Source organism: Drosophila takahashii, chromosome 3R (assembly GCF_030179915.1).
Source record: "Drosophila takahashii strain IR98-3 E-12201 chromosome 3R, DtakHiC1v2, whole genome shotgun sequence".
Classification (NCBI taxonomy): Eukaryota; Metazoa; Arthropoda; class Insecta; order Diptera; family Drosophilidae; genus Drosophila; species Drosophila takahashii.
In genome coordinates, this window is record NC_091681.1 from 35961016 (window position 1) to 35980007 (window position 18992).

At 39.9% G+C, this 18992-nt stretch overlaps 7 protein-coding genes across 8 annotated transcripts in view; 6 read left to right on the forward strand and 1 right to left on the reverse strand.

Moving 5' to 3' along the window:
* The window catches only part of Idh3g (Isocitrate dehydrogenase (NAD(+)) 3 non-catalytic subunit gamma), a 194528-nt gene that overhangs the window by 85603 nt on the left and 89933 nt on the right, over window positions 1-18992 (reverse strand). The gene's annotated exons all lie outside the window — the stretch shown is intronic.
* On the forward strand, window positions 4003-5035 carry LOC108059640 (probable palmitoyltransferase ZDHHC24). Its single transcript, XM_017145000.3, has one exon. It carries the CDS (start codon window positions 4098-4100, stop codon window positions 5004-5006), a length of 909 nt encoding a protein of 302 aa, XP_017000489.2. The 5' UTR covers window positions 4003-4097; the 3' UTR covers window positions 5007-5035.
* LOC108059641 (probable palmitoyltransferase ZDHHC24) lies at window positions 5040-6040 on the forward strand. The gene has a single exon (XM_017145001.3). The coding sequence runs from the start codon at window positions 5129-5131 to the stop codon at window positions 5993-5995; it is 867 nt and encodes a 288-aa protein (XP_017000490.2). The 5' UTR covers window positions 5040-5128; the 3' UTR covers window positions 5996-6040.
* Window positions 6277-7328, forward strand: LOC108059653 (probable palmitoyltransferase ZDHHC24). The gene has a single exon (XM_017145013.3). It carries the CDS (start codon window positions 6360-6362, stop codon window positions 7224-7226), a length of 867 nt encoding a protein of 288 aa, XP_017000502.2. The 5' UTR covers window positions 6277-6359; the 3' UTR covers window positions 7227-7328.
* On the forward strand, window positions 7479-8530 carry LOC108059662 (probable palmitoyltransferase ZDHHC24). Of its 2 annotated transcripts, XM_070217332.1 has the most exons (2): window positions 7479-8171; window positions 8255-8530. In XM_070217332.1, the coding sequence occupies exons 1-2, from the start codon at window positions 7568-7570 to the stop codon at window positions 8446-8448; spliced, it is 798 nt and encodes a 265-aa protein (XP_070073433.1). In that variant the 5' UTR covers window positions 7479-7567; the 3' UTR covers window positions 8449-8530. The 2 variants fall into 2 exon arrangements, with proteins under 2 accessions (XP_070073433.1, XP_017000510.2); XM_017145021.3 differs by having other exon boundaries at window positions 7481-8525.
* On the forward strand, window positions 8801-9774 carry LOC108059651 (probable palmitoyltransferase ZDHHC24). Its single transcript, XM_017145011.3, has one exon. The coding sequence runs from the start codon at window positions 8876-8878 to the stop codon at window positions 9719-9721; it is 846 nt and encodes a 281-aa protein (XP_017000500.2). The 5' UTR covers window positions 8801-8875; the 3' UTR covers window positions 9722-9774.
* Window positions 10048-11100, forward strand: LOC108059656 (probable palmitoyltransferase ZDHHC24). Its single transcript, XM_017145016.3, has one exon. The coding sequence runs from the start codon at window positions 10139-10141 to the stop codon at window positions 11042-11044; it is 906 nt and encodes a 301-aa protein (XP_017000505.2). The 5' UTR covers window positions 10048-10138; the 3' UTR covers window positions 11045-11100.

Sequence of the window (18992 nt, forward strand, 5' to 3'; positions counted from 1 at the left end):
GTGGATGGAAATGGCATGAAAAATATGCGAACGGAAAATGGGAGGCAGCAAAAAGAGGCAGCCGGGATAAAAAGGAAAGTAATCACAAAACTTTCGCAATAAATCTATGAAAATAATGAAAAACCCAAAGTGCTAGCCCGCATTCTCCCTCACTATTAGGTTTTCAATATATCACACATATAGAGGGATGTCAATATGGAAATGGATAGGTCGGCCAGGAGGTCAGTGCGATAGTAAAATACTCTCAGTGTAAGCTTAACAATGGAGACAGATTTGAATGGAAAAATTTGGATATGCCATGCTTAAGCTATTTTAAATCTTTAAGAATATAATTTTCTTTTTTAGATATTTTTTGTCAGCAGTAAAGTAATTTAACTAATTAAATTTTTAATTTATGTAGATATCTTTAAAACATTTTTAAACTGAATTTGTAACTATTTAGATAATATATATTTTTTCCAACAGTTATAAGTTAAGTGAATAAGTTATAATCATTTGAAGCATTAATATTTAAATTAAATTATAATTGTATACACGAATGTGTAACTAATCTAATTATCCTAAAGCTGATTAAATCCGCCCCTTAATTTTTTTCACCAGCTAAAAACTTTTTCCATCTAAAACCCTGATGCTCAATCACCCCAACATTAAATTCCCCATAAATCAAGCAGAGCTCAACTTTCTATTATTTATTTTCTTGTCAACAAATTATGCTCCGCCAACGCTGGGTATCAGGTAGCTTTAATCACATAAGGCAAATACTTCACTCCCACAGAGTATCAATCAGCAAACATTGTATCCGAAAAGGTCCTTCACACAGACACACAGCTCATGTTCGTTCCAATTTCGGTACACAAAACACACACACAGACACAAACTCACCTCATGCAAATTGCAAACACATGTCGAAGGAGCAAAACATTGTCAAGCAAAATGAAAAATTTATGAAAACGAAAATGAAACAACAACAAGACGAGCAGCGAAAAATATGTCGCGACCGGCTGCAAAAAAGAAGTGAACCAAAAAAAATAAATAAAACATATTTTGCAAAGGGCGAGCTGCAAAAAAAAAGTGAAATTTTCGTTTCGTTTACGTGAAACTTCCAACTCATTTCGCCCAAATGACAAGCCATTTTGTGTGCCAAGTGCCAAATATTTTACATGCCAGCCAGCCAAACATATTTTGGCACAGAACAGCTCAACAAAATGGAGAACTCGTAGCGAAATGTTCCCAAAACGAACGAAACATACGAGCAGAGCAGCTGGCTCGCCTTTGCGAAATCACTCATACGCAACGTTGCCGCCGAGCATTGAACAGCTTCAATTGCCGTTTGATGGTTCATTAAAATTTTGCTTGCTGCATTGGCTGGGAGCAATCGAGCACAATAAATCGAGACCAGGTGCCGAGAACCGAGGACCAAGCATTTATGTGGGATGCAATAGCTTCAGAGCAGCTCAAGGGTTCAGGTGGAAAAGCATTTGCCACTGGCAGCCATGCCAAATTAATGTTTTGCCACAAGCTTAGATAAATAGCAAAATAAATTAAAGTGTGCAACTTGGCCTGCACCTTAATTGCCGACTGAAGTCGAGTCTTGAGGGGATCTTAACCTAAAAAAGGAACATATGAATGGTGTGGCGTAATATTAATGGGATACCTGGCACACGTGCGCCAGTACTTGCAATCATTACTTATCCCGAAGTTGCTATCCAGAAATGGAGTACTGAGAAAGTAATTTCATACGTTTGTGACATCTGAAATTCTGCATAAATGGTTTGATTTCCCAGTAAAGCTTGAGATTTATTATAATGTTTATTGCTATTAAATAAATTAAATAAGATTAAATTAAATTATTGGTAAAACTGGGATAACTGTTTTAACGTCTTAGATTAATTTATTATTTGTAATAAAATAAATTAAGCTTTGACTTAAATTAAATTATAATTCAGAAATAATTACTGGAAGAAATATTATTACTCAAAAATATATTTCCCAATTTTATATTTGTTTTCAAGTCTTAGATTTATTTGTTATTTCCTATTTACTTCGAGTTTATTGTATTTTTCCCAATTTTGTTAGGCATTGTTTTCTGTTCTCTTTCATTGCTAGCATTAATCTTTTAAATCCCGAAGTCCCCGAGATTGGAAGATACGCCGAGGTATTGCCCTGTCGAGTATCTGGGGTTAAATAAATTTTCGTTGGGCTTTCATGCGTTTACATGCCACTCACGCAGGTGCTTCGCCTGGCCACGCACATATCTAATTTTAAACATTTTTCAAACTCAATTACATTCCAAGAAGTCGCGCCGAGGGAGTCGGACGGATATGAGATGTATGTGGGTGAGCCCCTGCCAGGTAATTGCTTGCAAATTACACAGTAATACTCCCACACACCTAAACCCGGAAAATAAAAACCAAGGGGAGACAAAAAGTGAGGACTGCGAACTGCTGACTGCGAAAACTTTCCACAGCAGCTGCCTGAAGTTGAGACTCGTCTCCCTTTCGTAATGAAATCAAACAAAGACACCGAACCCGAGGGGTGGAAATCATCTTAAATTAGCAGCAAAACTCGGCAATTATGCGAGAAGTTGGCCAAAAGCAGTTGCCAAACTCCGCAAACCATTCTCATTCTCATTTTTTGTGTGTGTCTCTCTGCCTGAAATGCTAATGACATGCCCGCACACTAAGTCAAAGAGAAAGCGAAACGAGTGGGGGAGAAAGTCAAGCCACAGGTTGACTGACTGACTGATAGACTGACTAACTGACAAACTGGCAGACTGCCGCCGGAAATGGCAGCGCCGAATGGCAGCACAAAATGGCTGTTTGTTTGCTTCCGGTCTAGGCCAAAGACGGCAAACACATTTAGCCACGAAGTGAGGAAAGTCCCGCCCCGCCCTCGTACATATTTTATGCAAACGAAAAGCACACTGCCACTCTACTTCACTGGGAAAAAAAGGGAAAAAAACCCACTCTATAGGTGTGCAGCCTCACCTCACCGCAAACTTAAAATGGAAAACCGCGACCTCTCCACCTTTCCACTCATTCAAAATGCTTAGTTCATATTAATAATTCATAAAAATTTATGCGAAATAGACAACATTCGCTGTTGCGGTCTAAAACCTGGCTGACAGCTGCCATTTTGCGGTCGGCGGGCCGATGAAGTCGACTCCTCGGCCAGCTGTTTCCTATATTTGATATGCATTCGCCGTTGTTTTTATTCAGCTCTCTTCTCTGTTTACATAACATACAGCTGCTGCGAAAACACCATATTTCGCCCATGTTGATGTTGCTTTTTGTTCGCCCCATTGTTTTTTGTACCAATTTATTTTCTGCATATAAGCTTACATTTTTAAGCAAGGTTCCTCCGCCTGGCGTATCGTTTGTTTCTGGGTTATTTCAGCACAGCAAATGGGACGAAAATATGAAGAGCTTGTTCTTAAAGCCCGTAAAATATGCAAAGCCTGTTTGTTTCAAGTAACATAGGAAATGTTTTCCCTCTAGTTTAATCTTTATGAGAACCAAGGTATTTGTAATTTGAACGAAATATATTTTTAATAAAATAAAATTAAAAATTTATGAGTTAAAACAAAAATTTAAGACAAAGAGATTTCCTTGGAATTTTATATAACTGAACCTAACTCACTCACTTTTTTGTAAAAATATGAAATTTCTTTTTTGGTTTTTGCTGTAACTTCGCCAAAAATGATCCGAAATCAAAGATACATACTGCTAACAATTTAATAAAAAAAATTATGTAAAATGATTTCATGGTATGATTTTATCTGCAAACATCGGCTGGCCAAAGCTAGCTTCCCTTCTTGTTATAATATGTCTTATAAGGTTCAAAGAGCCGGCAATTATAAAAAGTAATTTCAAATTAATCCGCTTAAGAGTGAAAAGAAATTGAATTGAAACACTCTCACCACTCATTACAACCAACCATTCAATGGCAAATTTTTTCCAATTCGCCGATTGATGCGATTATGCCAGTTAGATTTCCAAAAGTATTTCCAAATCATGGCAGTTCTGGCATCCAAAGTCCATTTAATAAAATACAAATTATATTTGTTACTAATTTTTCTGTCAAGGCTCTTCTCATAAATGGTTCGATTTCGAGGGGCTTTAAGAGCTGCTTGCTGTTGGAGTCGCAGGATGTGTTTTCGCGTCGAGGAGGGGATCCTTCGTTTTACTGAAAAACATCGCGAGAAATTCGTGGGCTTAGTTCATCCCTTTTCGGCATTATTTCTGCTCGGTCTGATTGGATTTCTCACCGTCTACGAATTGTACTACGTCCTGCCGTTAATAACCGATCCCCAGGGGATATGGCACAAGTTCAACTGGCTGCTGGGAATTTATGTTGTCTTTAATATACTGGGAAATTGGTGGCTCGGCTTTGTGAGGAATACCTCTGTGGAAAGTCTGCCGGCGAAACGACAACATCCTGCGGTGGGTGAGGCCCACCTGTGGCACTATTGCACCACCTGCCAAAAGCTAGTGCCACCGAGGTCCTGGCACTGCCGATTGTGCAACCTGTGTATCCTAAAGCGGGATCATCACTGCACTTTCACGGGAAATTGCATTGGGCATACAAATCAACGGTATTTCCTCGGCTTCCTGTTTCACCTCACTTTGGGCAGCGGTCAGGCCCTCGTCTACAATGCCCTTTTGACCTGGGAGAACAAGGCCTTTATGGTCTCCGATCCTCTGCTTTTGCTGGCCCAGGATCACCCACAGGATGCTGAATTTGAATGGCAGTACACCGTGGCCGCCATCTTTAAACTGAGTTTGTTCCTCTTCATGGTTCCCCTGGGCATGTTTGCCCTGCAAATACTGATGGTCCAGAGGAACAGCACCTGCTATATGATATTGGACCGCAGCTACGATGTCGGCTGGCGGCGAAACTTTGACTTGGTCCTGGGAAAAAGACGCTTCTGGATATTCCTATCGCCTACCATTAAAAGTCCTCTGCCCACCGATGGCACTCAGTGGATACAAAAGTATATGGTTTAAAAAAAATAAATCTATATAGTCGGCTGTCAGTTTCTTGTTTATATGTCTCACTCAATTCAAGTCGCTTCCTTAAATCTTACGTTTAAATATTCAGATCAAATATATATTTAATATCCCTAGCCATGTGCATCGTGGTAACTTACTGCGAATATTATGCCCATCGCTTTCCCAAGAAGTTCGTGCAGATAGTTCATCCTCTGTCGACAATCTTTGTGGTGGGAACAATTGTATTTTTCTTCTGGATGCAGATGTTTTTAATTGCACCTCAAGTGTACAACGACTTCGGCTACAAGCTCTTATGGATCGTGGTCATCTTTATAATGCACAACATTTTGGGAAACTGGATAGCCTGCTATAGAACAAACTCGTCGGTGGAGATTTTGCCCAAGGAATCCCAAGTTCCCGTTCCAGAGAAGGAACACCTGTGGCGTTTTTGCGACACCTGCAACAAGCTGATGCCCCCGAGATCCTGGCACTGTGCATTGTGTAATTGCTGCATTTTGAGGCGAGATCATCACTGCATCTTCATGGCCACTTGCATCGGACTCAATAACCAGCGATATTTCATCTGGTTCGCTTTTTATTCGACATTTGCCTTGATCCTAAGCTTTGCCACCTTTGTCATTTACTTTGCAAGAGTTGGCTGCAGCACTCTTCTCAGCCCGGATATTTTTGTCATTCTTCTGCTTAATTGCATTTGCGGCGTGCAGCGCGATAGGTCGAAAGAGAGTTTGTTTCAGACCACGGTCTTCCTATTCAATATTGTCGTCCTCCTAATTCCCGGCTCCATGCTGGCCTATCAAATTCAGATTTTGTGGCGCAACTCTTGTTACTATAAAATCAACGATAGTGCCTACGATTTGGGTTTCCTAAAGAACTGCAAGCTTATTTTGGGCCAACGTGGCCTCTGGACATTTCTATCGCCCTTCCTGAAGAGTCCTTTGCCTCACGATGGTACAAAGTGGGAAATGATGCCACAATCCAATTAACTAATTGAAAACATTATTTTGAAATGGAGGAATAAAATTTCATATAACAAAAAATAAAATTTGGAAAAATTTTTGTTAGAAATAAGAATCGTTACGGTTTATGTTGTAAGCTTACAATTTATAAGTGGGTGTAAGGAAGATATATATATTTAAGCAGAAAAGCCACTGGTTCTGAAAAGAAATAACAACGCCACAAAGCGGATAAAAAAGCAACTTGTTTAAAAAAATCAAAAATGAAATTATATAGTCGGCTCACACTTTCTTGGTTTTTATCTTTAATTCAAGTCAAGTTGCTTGTGTCAATAGTTAGTTTAAATCTTCCGTTCATATATTCAAATAATAAATTTCTTCGATATCCAGAGCCATGTGCTACGTCAATGATTTCTGCTCATATTTTGCGAAGCGCTCTCCGACGAAGTTCGTGCAGATAGTTCATCCACTCTCGACAATCTTTGTGCTGGCGGGAATCGTATACTTTTTCTCAGTGCAGATGTTCTTTATTGCCCCGAAAGTGTACAAGGGAATGGGATACATGCTCTACTGGATCCTGGCCATCTTCATAACGCATAACATCCTGGGCAACTGGCTGGCTTGCTATAGAACAAGCTCGTCGGTGGAAAGTTTGCCCAAGGAAGCCCAAGTTCCGGTTCCAGAGGAGGAGCACCTGTGGCGATTTTGTGACACCTGTAAGAAGCTAATGCCTCCGAGATCGTGGCACTGTGGATTGTGTAAATGCTGCATTTTGCGACGGGATCACCACTGCATCTTTACATCCACTTGCATCGGACACAATAACCAGCGATATTTCCTTTGGTTCTTATTCCATTTATCATTTGCCTTGGTCGTGAGCCTGGTCACCTTCTGCATTTACTTGAATAGGACTCACTGCAATACGCTTCTCTACCCGGAAATGTATTCGCATTTCCTTTTGTATTTCATTTGCGATGCGCAGCCCGACAAATCAAAAGAAAGTTTATTTGAGACTGTGGCCTACCTTCTAATTTTTCTGGCCGGCCTTATGCCTGGCTTCATGCTGGCCTATCAAATTCAGATTCTATGCCTTAACGCTACGTACAATCAAATATACGAGCTTGTCTACGATTTGGGTTTCCTCAGGAACTGCAAGGTTATTATGGGCCAACGAGGTCTCTGGACATTCATCTCGCCCCTCTTGAAGAGTCCTTTGCCCCACGATGGCACAAAGTGGGAGATGAAGAAGGAATCCAATTGAAGTAGTCGATGTCCTACAGTATGTCACACATCTACATTATATCTACAAGATATCTAAACAATATATACACGATATCTACATGATATCTACATCAAAAGAAATAAGTTTATTTTTTATTATAAATAAAAAATATATAAAAACATGTATTTTCTAAGGGTCATACAAATTTTCGAGCATCAGACCATTGGGATACATTTTTTAATAACTTGAAGTTCAATAGATCGTTTTATAAGTCAAATTTCACTTCTGTATTGGTACTTATTAGTCACAAATAACAAACACATTTTTCATTTCATGTCATTTACACTTCATTTTCCATATTCTATAAAATATCGTAAGCCATGTGCATCTTGACGGAAACGTGTCGCCATTATGCCAAACTTCATCCTAAAATGTTCGTGAACATAGGACATCCGCTATCGGTGCTTTTGGTATTGGTGGGCACCGCTTTCTTCTTCTCACTGCAAATGTTCTACGTGGTGCCCAATATATTCGGAGCCGATTCGTTAATGAACAAACTGGGCTGGCTAGCGGGCATCTTTGTGACGTACAATATCCTTGGCAACATGCTGGCATGCTACCTCACGAGTTCTTCGGTGGAGAGTCTGCCCAAGGGTCGTGAGTTTCCGGAACCCGAGGAGGAGCACCTGTGGCGTTATTGCGAAGTCTGTGAGAAGCTGATGCCACCGAGATCCTGGCACTGTGCTTTGTGCAAGTGCTGCATGCTGAAGCGAGATCACCACTGCGCCTTCACGGCTAACTGCATCGGACACAATAATCACCGATATTTCTTCTGGTTCATCTTCTATTTGACCCTTGGAACATCCTTGAGCATGGTCACCTTACTAATTGATGGGCTGAGAAAAGTCTGGCTCTTGGGACCCCTTCATTCCAATCTAAAGGCGCTTTTATTAGCTACTGCTACTCAGAAAATAGAAATATACGGTATTTACGGGCACTACCTTCTCGTGCTACTCAACGCTTTAGCTTTCGGCTTTCCTGCCCTCATGCTGGCATTTCAAATACAGATCATGGACTCGAATGCCACGTACTACAAGATGTTCAGTCGGCTCTACGATCTGGGTTTCCGAAAGAACTGCCAGCTTATTTTGGGCCAGCGAGGCCTCTGGACTTTCGTATCGCCCTGGCTGAAGAGTCCTTTGCCACACGACGGCAGCCGGTGGCAGATGAAGCAGGCCGCCTAATTTATTCGATAGTTTAAGTATACATGTGCAACTAAATACTAAAAAATAAATATATTTTGTTATGTAAGTTTTAACAAATTTATTGGAAAAATTAAAAAATATATGTGTAGTGGAATATAGCAAAATAAAAAATTTGTAATAAATAAAAAGAAATAGTAAAAAATGTTGTTTAATGTTTGAAGCAAGCCGTTTAGTTTAATCGGTGCCTTTAAAATATACATATGTGCAACTAAATATTGGATAAAAAATATATTTATAAATATTAAAATTAAAAAAAAAATGTTTGGAATACTTTAAATATATTTTTGTAAATCTAAATTCTGAAAAATAAATATTACAAAACGTATTTTCATCCAGTTTAAACTTTCTTACCTGTCAGTAGGTTCAAACGAACTTTTATTCAGTCACTAGCTACATTTTTCAAATTTTTAATTGCACTCTAAAATGTGTTTCATATGGGACTGCACAAAGTCCTTTGCTCGTCGACACCCCAAGTGTTTCGTAGGCTTCTTCCATCCATTTACAGTGCTCTTTGTACTGGGGTGCACTGTCTTCTTTGTGGGGCTGCAAATGTTCTATGTGGTGCCCGAATTATTTAAAACCGATACGTTGATGTACAAACTCGCCTGGATAGCGGCCATCTTCATAACGTACAACATCCTTGGCAATATGCTGGCCTGCCACCTCACAGACACTTCGGTGGGAAGTCTGCCCAAGGATCGGCAGATACCGGAGCCTGGAGAGGAGCCAATGTGGGATTTTTGCGATGTCTGCGAGAAGCCGATGCCTCCGAGATCCTGGCACTGTGTCCTCTGCAATCGCTGCATTCTGAAGCGGGATCATCACTGCATCTTCACGGCCACCTGCATTGGTCACAATAATCAGCGGTATTTCTTCTGGTTCACCTTTTACTTGGCTTTGGGAACTGGCGTGGCTTTAACCACTCATATGCTTGTGGTTCTACAATATTGCAGCTATTTCGATTTAGTTACCAGGAATATTGATAGCTATAGAAGACTCCCCAGTTGGCTCTATTTAAACTTGTTCGTCACTATGTACGCGTTTCCAGCCCCAGCGGCAGCTATTGTAGTTCAGTTCTTGGCATTACGCTTGAACGGCACTCTGCATGACCTCTACAGCAAGACTTATGATCTGGGAATTCGGAAGAATTTTAAAATGATTGTGGGCGAGAGGGGCCTCTGGACCTTCCTTTCACCCAGCATCAAGAGTCCTTTGCCCCACGATGGTACCAAGTGGGAAACTAAGGATACGGACATCAGCGAGTGTTAACTTTCCATCCTTACTTAAATAGTTAATTTTAAAATTCAAATGCATAAATACAAAATTAAAAAAATAAATAATATAATAATATATATTTCCTTTCCTATTTAAACTGTATAGAATTTTATCCTTTTAAAAGAATCTTAAGCTAAAAAAATTTAAAAATGTAAAAAAATATTGTTCATTTCTTTAAATAAATAATTATAATTTGTAAAAATATATTTTTTTATTTTCTGAAATTTGGTTTAAATCTACTAGTTAAAACTGTGAAATATTTTAAAGTGTGACAAGAAACGTCATACTTCCTAAAATACCTTATTCCCACTGTCTAAGAAAACGTTCTTTGAAATAGTAATCAACGTATTCAGTAGTACATATCACTTCTTACAAAATTACAGTTTGTTTCCAGTTTCCTAACTGCAGTTTATGGAAGTCCCCCTAGAATCCCTAAGACATCGAATCACCATGGATTCATCAGAGCAACAGGAGACAGTCAGCGTTCCAGGTGGTTGCGTTGTTAAGGATTGCAAGCGTTGGCAGGATGTCGTTGCAGTGATTTTGAATGTGCTTATGACGCTCTTTTTTTACTTTTTCGACGTGTTCTACGTAATGCCGCAATTTTTGGGAATCTTTGGACAGACGGTTCATTTTCTGGTTAGCACTTGGATAGTCTACAACATACTAGGAAATTTAAGGGCCTGCATCGGGACGATGAACTCGGTGTACACCTTGCCACCGGAAATGCAACAGCCAGCGGAGGGAGAGGAGCATTTGTGGCATTTCTGTGACCTCTGCCAGAGGTCAGTGCCGCCAAGGTCGTGGCACTGCAAGACCTGCAAAACTTGCATTCTGAAGCGGGATCACCATTGCAACTTTGTGGGCAACTGTGTGGGCCACAACAACCATCGGTACTTTCTGTGGTTCTCGTTCTACGCGACCATCGGCAGTCTACTGGCCCTCGCCGATAATACTTTGCTCGCCAATAAGTACGACATTGGAATCATGGATATAATTACGATTAATTTCATTATCTATGAGGAGTTCATGAACCCTGGTACCCATGATTTGGGCCTTCATATCGGCGTAAGAATGCTCTTGGGCATGAACTTTGTGGCTATCGCACTTCCGGGCTGCCTTGCAGTCACAACACTAATGACCATCCGATATAACTCGGTGATGTATAAAACCTTTGATAAAACTTACGATCTGGGTTTGTGGAAAAACATAGCTGAGGTCCTGGGACGTCGTCGATTATGGACCCTCCTATCGCCCAGCATCAAGAGTCCTCTGCCCCACAATGGCACCCAATGGCAATCGAAGAATAGCGTCTAGCTTTATTTTATTATCGTTGTTGTCACAGATTATACTTTACTTTGCATCCCACACAATCTGGTCTTTTGCTACATTTAATTCTGCTAATTGCCTTGGGAAACCGAGGGGATGATAAGCGGGGGAGAAGTGCCACGTGTCCAAGTTTTATCGATAGACAGTTACTGAGAAACCATTTAATCTCTTTTGATGAGGAGTCAATAGTTTTAGATGTTTCGTTGGTTCCGAATTTCTAGTAATGTTCAAGGGAATATTATATGCTAACGGAATTATAACCGAATGTAGACAAATCCTTATTTTAATGCAGTGAATGGTTTTTTAAAATATATGAAGCTCATCGAATTTTTCGTTTATAGCTTCGTTAAAAAAAATCTTAAAATTGTTTTCAGTACGGGTTTTGAAGGATAGAGTGTTGCACTTTTAAAATGCTGTAACTGCATAACAAAACAAGAATCCGTTCGACTGTAAAATAATTTCAAAGTTTATTTGTCCAATTTTGAGTTTAAATTCATCGTGATACATTTTTGATGTTACATAGTGTAATTATTTCAACTGGCAGGATATAAAGAAGTCGCCTAGAAAACAGCGAAAGATTTTACTTCCGACTTCCCCATCATTTGCATAAAGTTCCGCCCCCGCGAAATCCCTAGACTCGTGCCCATGAAAGTCAACCTCAAATCTAAATCTGTCCATGGCTTGTGACACCTTCTGCCGCAAGTCGAAAACACTTGTCAAGTGTCGGAAAAAGCCAAAATCCGTTTTGAAAAATGGTAGCCACTCCGGGATAGAGATAGACGACTCTGATGAGAAGCACAGGGGTATTGGGGGATGGGCTATGGAAGAATTAATGACGGCGCATGCCAGTGACAAGCCCCCGAAACAAGGAATCAAAGTCCAAGAGTGGGCGTTTCCGTTTCCGTGTTTCCCTGTTTCGGTGCATGAAAAATGTTCGAGGTGCGAAATCTGTTGCGAGGTCTAAACAACATAATTGCCAAATAAAAAAGTCGCCGCCGGCTCAAGCAGAAACCGCCTGACCATTAATCAAAACTGGCTGAAAAATGAGCAGAAGCGTTTCGAGGAGTCCATGGAACAGCTGCCTTCGGCCAAAAGCACGAGTCACGGGTCCACAGAGAAATGGCATTGTCAACACTTTTTGGCCAATCGGATAATGGTGGGGGGAATCCCCGTCAGCGACATTTGTTCCGGCAATCGCTTATTGCGATGGTCATATCGAAGTTCCCGAATCCGCCTCCCCGGACAACTGATGGCTGATGACCTCTGCTTTCTGATTCCTGATTGCAGCGCACTCAATTGGGAAACTTCCGACTAAAAAGGAAGGACAAAAATAACAGCTGATACGTGTTTCGGGCCTTTAAAGATCTAACCAAGAACAAGTAATCTTTATAGCGGAGGGGGATATCCACATCTGTTGTGGATATTTGAATGTGCCCCTGGAATACATGTCGGCATTTGAGGCTAGAGAACTTTAAACTGCGGGCCCATCGCCAATAGAGGATGGGCAATGAGTCCTTTCAGTCTCACATTCATATACCAGCCACTGCACCGAAAAAAAATTGTCAAAATATCAGATTGATATGTGCAGAAAAAATTAAAATTTTTTTAGGATCAAGTTATTCATATCATTTTGATATGAATAGATATCAGGTTTATCTTATTTTACTAATTTCTAAATTAGTAAACAGTATCTTTTAACCTTTATGAAATGATAAAATATCAAGTTGATATGTTTAAATCATAAATTTTACATTATTCACATCGCTATTTCATATCGAATTTTTCTTCTGTGGTGCAAACCCTGGGCCTGTTAACTGGTTGGCTGGTTGACAGTCTCTCAGCCAAAGCAAAAACCCACCCATTCTCAAACTCAAACTCATCCTGTGGGCAGGACAAAATTTACCGCTAAGCATTTGCCAACAATGTGCGACTGTTCAAAGGACAAAGGATCTGGGATGACATGGGGGATCATGGGGGTCAGTGTAATCATAACGGTGGCTCCACTTTCAAGAGGAGATTTCCTAAACAGAACAAAAAATACTCTAAAATGGCGCCAAATTAGTCGTATTGCTTAAAATATATTCAAAATATAAGCAATTCTAAACAATTTCACTTGGACAATTCAGCGATTTTAATCCCATATTTTCCCAGCCCTTTTGGCAAACCAAACGAATTCAATTGAGTGGAGCGGCTTTTTCTGCAGATTTTCACTAAGAATTTTTCGCTGCTCTTCGAGACGCTGACTGCGCTGCTGCTGCGCTGCCACTGCTCTGATTTTTCTCTGCTTTTCCTCTGCTTTTTCGCTGCTTTTCCTCTGCTTTCCCGGTGCTTTTCCTCTGCTTTTGGCTGATGGACAAATGGCATCGCCAAGTGAGCAGCAACTAAGCAGCGACAGTTTTTATGATTTCTGGGTTTCACTGGGTTTTCCTTTTGTTTGTTTTGCAATTATTTCCCCTGACGGGAAAAGTGGACTGTAATGTTACTGTTGCCGTCTCTTTCGGCTTTTGGCAATGTTAGTGTTAACTCACCCCGAATTTTCCACTTTGCTACAATTGTCGCATTTTTATTAGTACGAAAATGTGTTTGTCATATTTTCTTTGAAATTCGAGAACTTGTTTGCTGGCTTTGCCATACTTTTCATTTGCATACTTTTCATGTGGCATGCACTTAGTTTCGTGTATATGTTTCACTGTTTCTCTGGGTCTTTGGATCTCTGGGTAATTTCATTTGCACCAAGTGCCTGCTCACCTTTCGCCATTTGGTATTCCTTGCCTTTATTTGCATGACCCCTTGATATTATTCCCACCACCCCATTTTATTTGCCCGGCACTTCACACGCTGCCACTTTTCCATTTCCCTTTTTCCATTTTCCATCCTCCCCCCTCATCGCACGTACGCACATTCGGTTTCACCCCATCCACCCCCTTTTCGCCTTCGTTTTGCGGTCATTTAACTGATGTTTCTATCTCGTCCAGACTTCCTTTGTCTCCGTCTCGCTTTCTCCATCCCCCATCTCGCTTCCACTTGGCCTGCGGCCTTTTCCGGACGGCAAACGGCAAATGCTGAAATCGTGCGAAAAATTAAATAAATGACCAGCTCGATTTGCCCATTCCCATTCCCAATCCCATTTCGATCGGGTTCGCCTTTATTTCCACCTTATTTATGGCTTTAATGTGCTATAATTCTGCATTGATTTCCATTTACCTTTTAAATTTATGGCTTAAGGGCCTCTGAGCCGAGTTAGCAGAGTTAGCTGCTAGAATATTTTATATTTTTTTTTAAGTAGATATCAATCGAATATCTGTGCACATTTCATTTAGAGGTTTATAGGGTATTTTCCAAAAGCACTTGAGTAATGAAATGTATGTTTTGTACATAATAATTATTTTAAAATTTGTTTACAAACAAATTTGCAAAAATTAATTTTTTGATAAAAATTCATTAAAAATTTAAAGTTTATAGGTTTTAGCGCAAAATGATTGAGAATTTTATAACAATATCATCCTTGAAGTATTTTATATTATAAAAGCTAATCTTTGGATAAAAAAATTCCTTGCAATGCATTAGAATTTTAAAAAAATCCAATTCTTTTAGATTTTTAAAAATCTTATAGTATGAGGAATAAATTTCCAAGGTATCATGATATGCGAGAGTTTTAAATTAATCCTCATCCCTTTCGCACTGTTGAAGCATCTCGTTTGCATTCAGCAGCAAATTGGCCAACAGCCTTGCAGCTTGTAGTCCGAAATTGCCTTTCATGGCGTCAATTCCATCAGCAATTTCCGCGCCAATTAAAAAATTGTTGCAACTGGCCGTTTTCGTTTTCTGGCCCTTGGCATTATTCGCCTCTTTTCCATGCCGAGCACGCACTGCAGGAGCGGATGGGGAGGGGATGGGAAAAATTCAAAAGGGTGGGTGGAAAGTGCGTGGGTGGGAATGGTGTGTGAAGGGGGAATTTCGGGTGTGGAATCGCGAATGAGCTTCATCTGGCTCGCCTTTCTCTCTTTTTGTTGTTCATCATAAATAAATACTGTTAATTTTTCAATTGTTCGCTTGGCCGCTTAACGGCCTCCGCCCGAAGGGGTGGAAAACCCCTACCCTTCCCACCTCCCCCCACCCACAAAACGTGGCACGTGCAATGCCATACACATGAAGGGGCTCCCTCCCGAAAATTTTCATCGGGGGAATCCGATTCACCATATGCCATGGAGTCAAAATATGTGCTGCCCGGAAGTTTTGGGCTACGTGGTGACGGAGATTGACAGACTAGACAATTGGTACACTAAGATAAATAAGATAAAATAAGATAAATACTTACTTAAATTACTTTCCGTAATTTAATAATGATAACAGTTATTATGATGATTATTATAATATAATAATATAATATAGGTTCTTAAGAATGTCTTGTTCATTTTACAATAATTGGATCGTTTCGTAGATGATTTCAAAAAATTTACCCTAATTGATTGATATGTATTTTGAACGCCTTTGATTTTGTATCATAGTTATTTCCTCCAGTCCTTTTAACTACATTCTTATTATTTCTAATAAGAAAAATTTAAGTTTAATATTTTGTAAGTAAAGTATTGTTAAATTTATTTTTTTTTATTATTATAGTTCCTTAAAATAATATTGGTATGGAATCATCCTTACTAATGTTAATTTTCGATAGAGGAAAATATTATATTATTTTCAGTACTTTATTAATTTGGATATAAAGAGGTTTTCCCGCTGTGCATGAGCAATAAAGTTGACAGTTTTCCGTCAGTTTTCCGTCAGACGGGAACGTGACGGCTTGGAGGAGGAGCGGAGCTGAAGGCCAAGGATCGAGGACCCGAGCGGATGGAAAGGAAGTCCTGGAGGGCACGTGGTGTTGTCTGGACGACGGTTAGAGCGACGTCGGAAAAGTTGGAACCGGCGTCGCCACCGGATATCAAACAGTTTTGGCTGTTTGCTGGAATGCCCCGTCCTAATATGCAATATACAATATACAAAATCCGAATATCCCACACACACACGAATATCCCATGCCAGGAACAGCTGTCAAACTCTGAGGCTCGTCTCCTTCTCGCGCTTATCGCCCCGGAACGGAACTTGATGAGCAAAAGCCATTTTAATTTCAAACGCTCCCGCCTTGACTTTATATAAATCTGTCAGCCGTGACAAGGCACATCTGTCAGCTGCCCCGCCCCCAATTGGAATGCCTAATCGAAGTAAATTGAATCACATAAACGCGGCAATGGGCCCCAAGGATCTCCTAAAAAGGATGAGGAGCTGAGAAAGGAGCAGCGACCTTATCGAAATGCTTGCGCCAACGGGAAGTAAAAGCTGTTTCGGTGAAAGGGAATCAGCCTGGGGCTAAAGTGACAAGTTGAAAAGGGCATGAGGATGGGGATTATCTGGAGAATATGGTAGAAACTAAAAGACAATACTGATTGTCCTCAGGAAATCTGAAGTTAAGGTATTAACTCTAAAAAATATGGTTTTTAATGCAAGAAATATTTAACACATCAAATATATAAAACATTCCAAATTTCCTGGCATTTAAGGCACAACAAAGGCTCTCAGCTCTTAAGCCATCATAAGCTAAACTGTTCGTTGCACACATTTAAATGTAAATAAATAAATATTCGTACAATTGCATTACGATAATAAATCAAAGGGCCTTAAACCGTATATCCAATCAATGATCGGTTAAACCCCCCTCTCAAATACCCAATAAATATGCACAAAAAACCATTTAAATAATTTCGCACTCGCGCTGGTAATCCGCAAATGAAAATTAGCCCCAGCCAAAAAAAAGAAACAATTTGCATATTAAGCAAATAAAATTATCAAATGAAATAATCGAAATGCAAATAACAAAAACATTTTTGGTTTAATTTTTTATTTTTGGTTATTTTGGCTGTGTTGTTTTATGTTGGCACTTTATTTTACTGCAATTTGGTGGGAGAAATAATTAATTAGTTACGAAATCCCTTTGACCTTTGGCGGAGGTCGTGTCTTGAGCAGAGTCTTCCCATTCCCCTGGGTTTTCCACCCCCCTACCAACACACTCGAACAAATTGTATCTGCTTACCAAGAGCACGGGAAATTAATTTACGAGGTGAAACTTATTTGCGAAACCCTTTTTGCGCTCTAACGGTTAAGGGGGGTGGTGAATGAGGAAGGGTGGGGGTGGAAGGCCAGCGAGGGGCGGCAGTCCATTGAAGCGTTTAAATTGCTGTCAACAAAAGGCAAACAAATAAATAAAAGCCAACATCCAAGGGCGGTGAAGGGAAGTGGGCGGTGGACGGCAAAGTGACAAAGTGGGCGGACCGCACAACAAATATGTCTACAAATGGACGACAACGGTGGGATGTGAAAGTGGAAAGTGGGCAGGGACATACAAGGAATACAAGGAGATCCGGGCTAAATTAACGGATGGGATAGGGGTGCCGCTGAAAGGAAGACCCTCAAATGACCCAAAACAGCCAAGACGAAACGTGCGCCAAGTGGAATGATTAACACATTGTGAAAAGAGGGAGTCTACAGAGAAATAAAAACTTTTTCAGGTTTCTTATATTTTAAAAATGTTTGATATATATTTGGTGGTTTAAAAATATGATTTAAAATTTGCAAATTAAATGAATGGCTTGCTTATATGAATAAAAATATTAAACCTGATTTAATTTGAATTTATATTTTTATTTATATTTGTATTTATTTTTTTTCTATGTGCAGGCTAAAATATTTGTGGTAGTGGCTACAACCAGAGATCTCTGGAATGGGCGTGGCTGAGCTGGTTAAGATAACACGCAGAATATGCAAGCTACTAACCGCAGAAAGCGACAGGCTTTAATTACAATCTCGTCAACGGGGGGTGGGAAAATCCACGCCCGCCCAAGGTCAATGGGAAATCTGTGAGTGGCATCAATCGGGGGCACTCTGAATGCGCTCAGCTACTCCTCAGCTCCTCAACTTCTCCTTCTGACCGACAAACGTGGCAGGCACTCAACTGGCATATAAGCAGGAAAGGATTCGTAGCGAAGGATATTCGGAGGACGATTGAGGGGCGGGAATGGCAAACACGCGCCGGACACGCAAAGAAACGGCAGCAAAGGTGGCCCAAGAGGGAAGGATAAGCTGAATATATGCATTGAAGTACCTTCGTATGCTGAAATACTCTTTGGGGAGAGGGAGTTTTATGATTGTTAAGTGATAAACATTTTAGAAATTTTTAAAGGGGGAGTAAAGTATTATATTTTGTATTTTATACTCATAGTTTAAAGGATGGAAAGCTCTTTGGCGTCATTTTAGAAACAACTTTTATGTTATTTACATACTTAATTATTATTTATTTAATTAACAGCTTTAATTGATAAATTTTCTATTATTTATTTATACATATTTTAATTAACAGCTTTTAATAAGAATTTTTGTATTATTTATTTATATTTTTTATTTTTGAATTAATAGCATTTATAAATTATGTTTATATTATTTATAATAATATTTTAAAAAATAGACAATTTGTTAGTAATAATTAAGTATGCTTTCCAAACTCCTCTCAAATAGGCAATACTCCTCTTTTACAGCTTCTTGAAAATATCTCAAAAGGGCAGGGCAATGGAAATCAGCACGAAAATGGCCAACATGTGGCAAGGCCACCGCAGGTGGGCGGTGGGATGAATTTCTTTTACTTTTTTTTGTTTTTCGGCCAAGGACCCAGCAATCGGGTTAACCGGCGACTATAAATAGACGGGCAACGGGCATCCTGCATGCAAATGGCCAGCAAAAATCCGAAAAAAAAAGAAAAGGCGAGCGCTAAAAACGGACTGCCACTCATCAATAATGCATTTCGCACTGGAGCAGATGCCAGAAACCAGAAACCAGATTGAGATACAAAGCCAGATGTGGATTGGCGATTGCAGATGGCGATGGCAAAAGGATG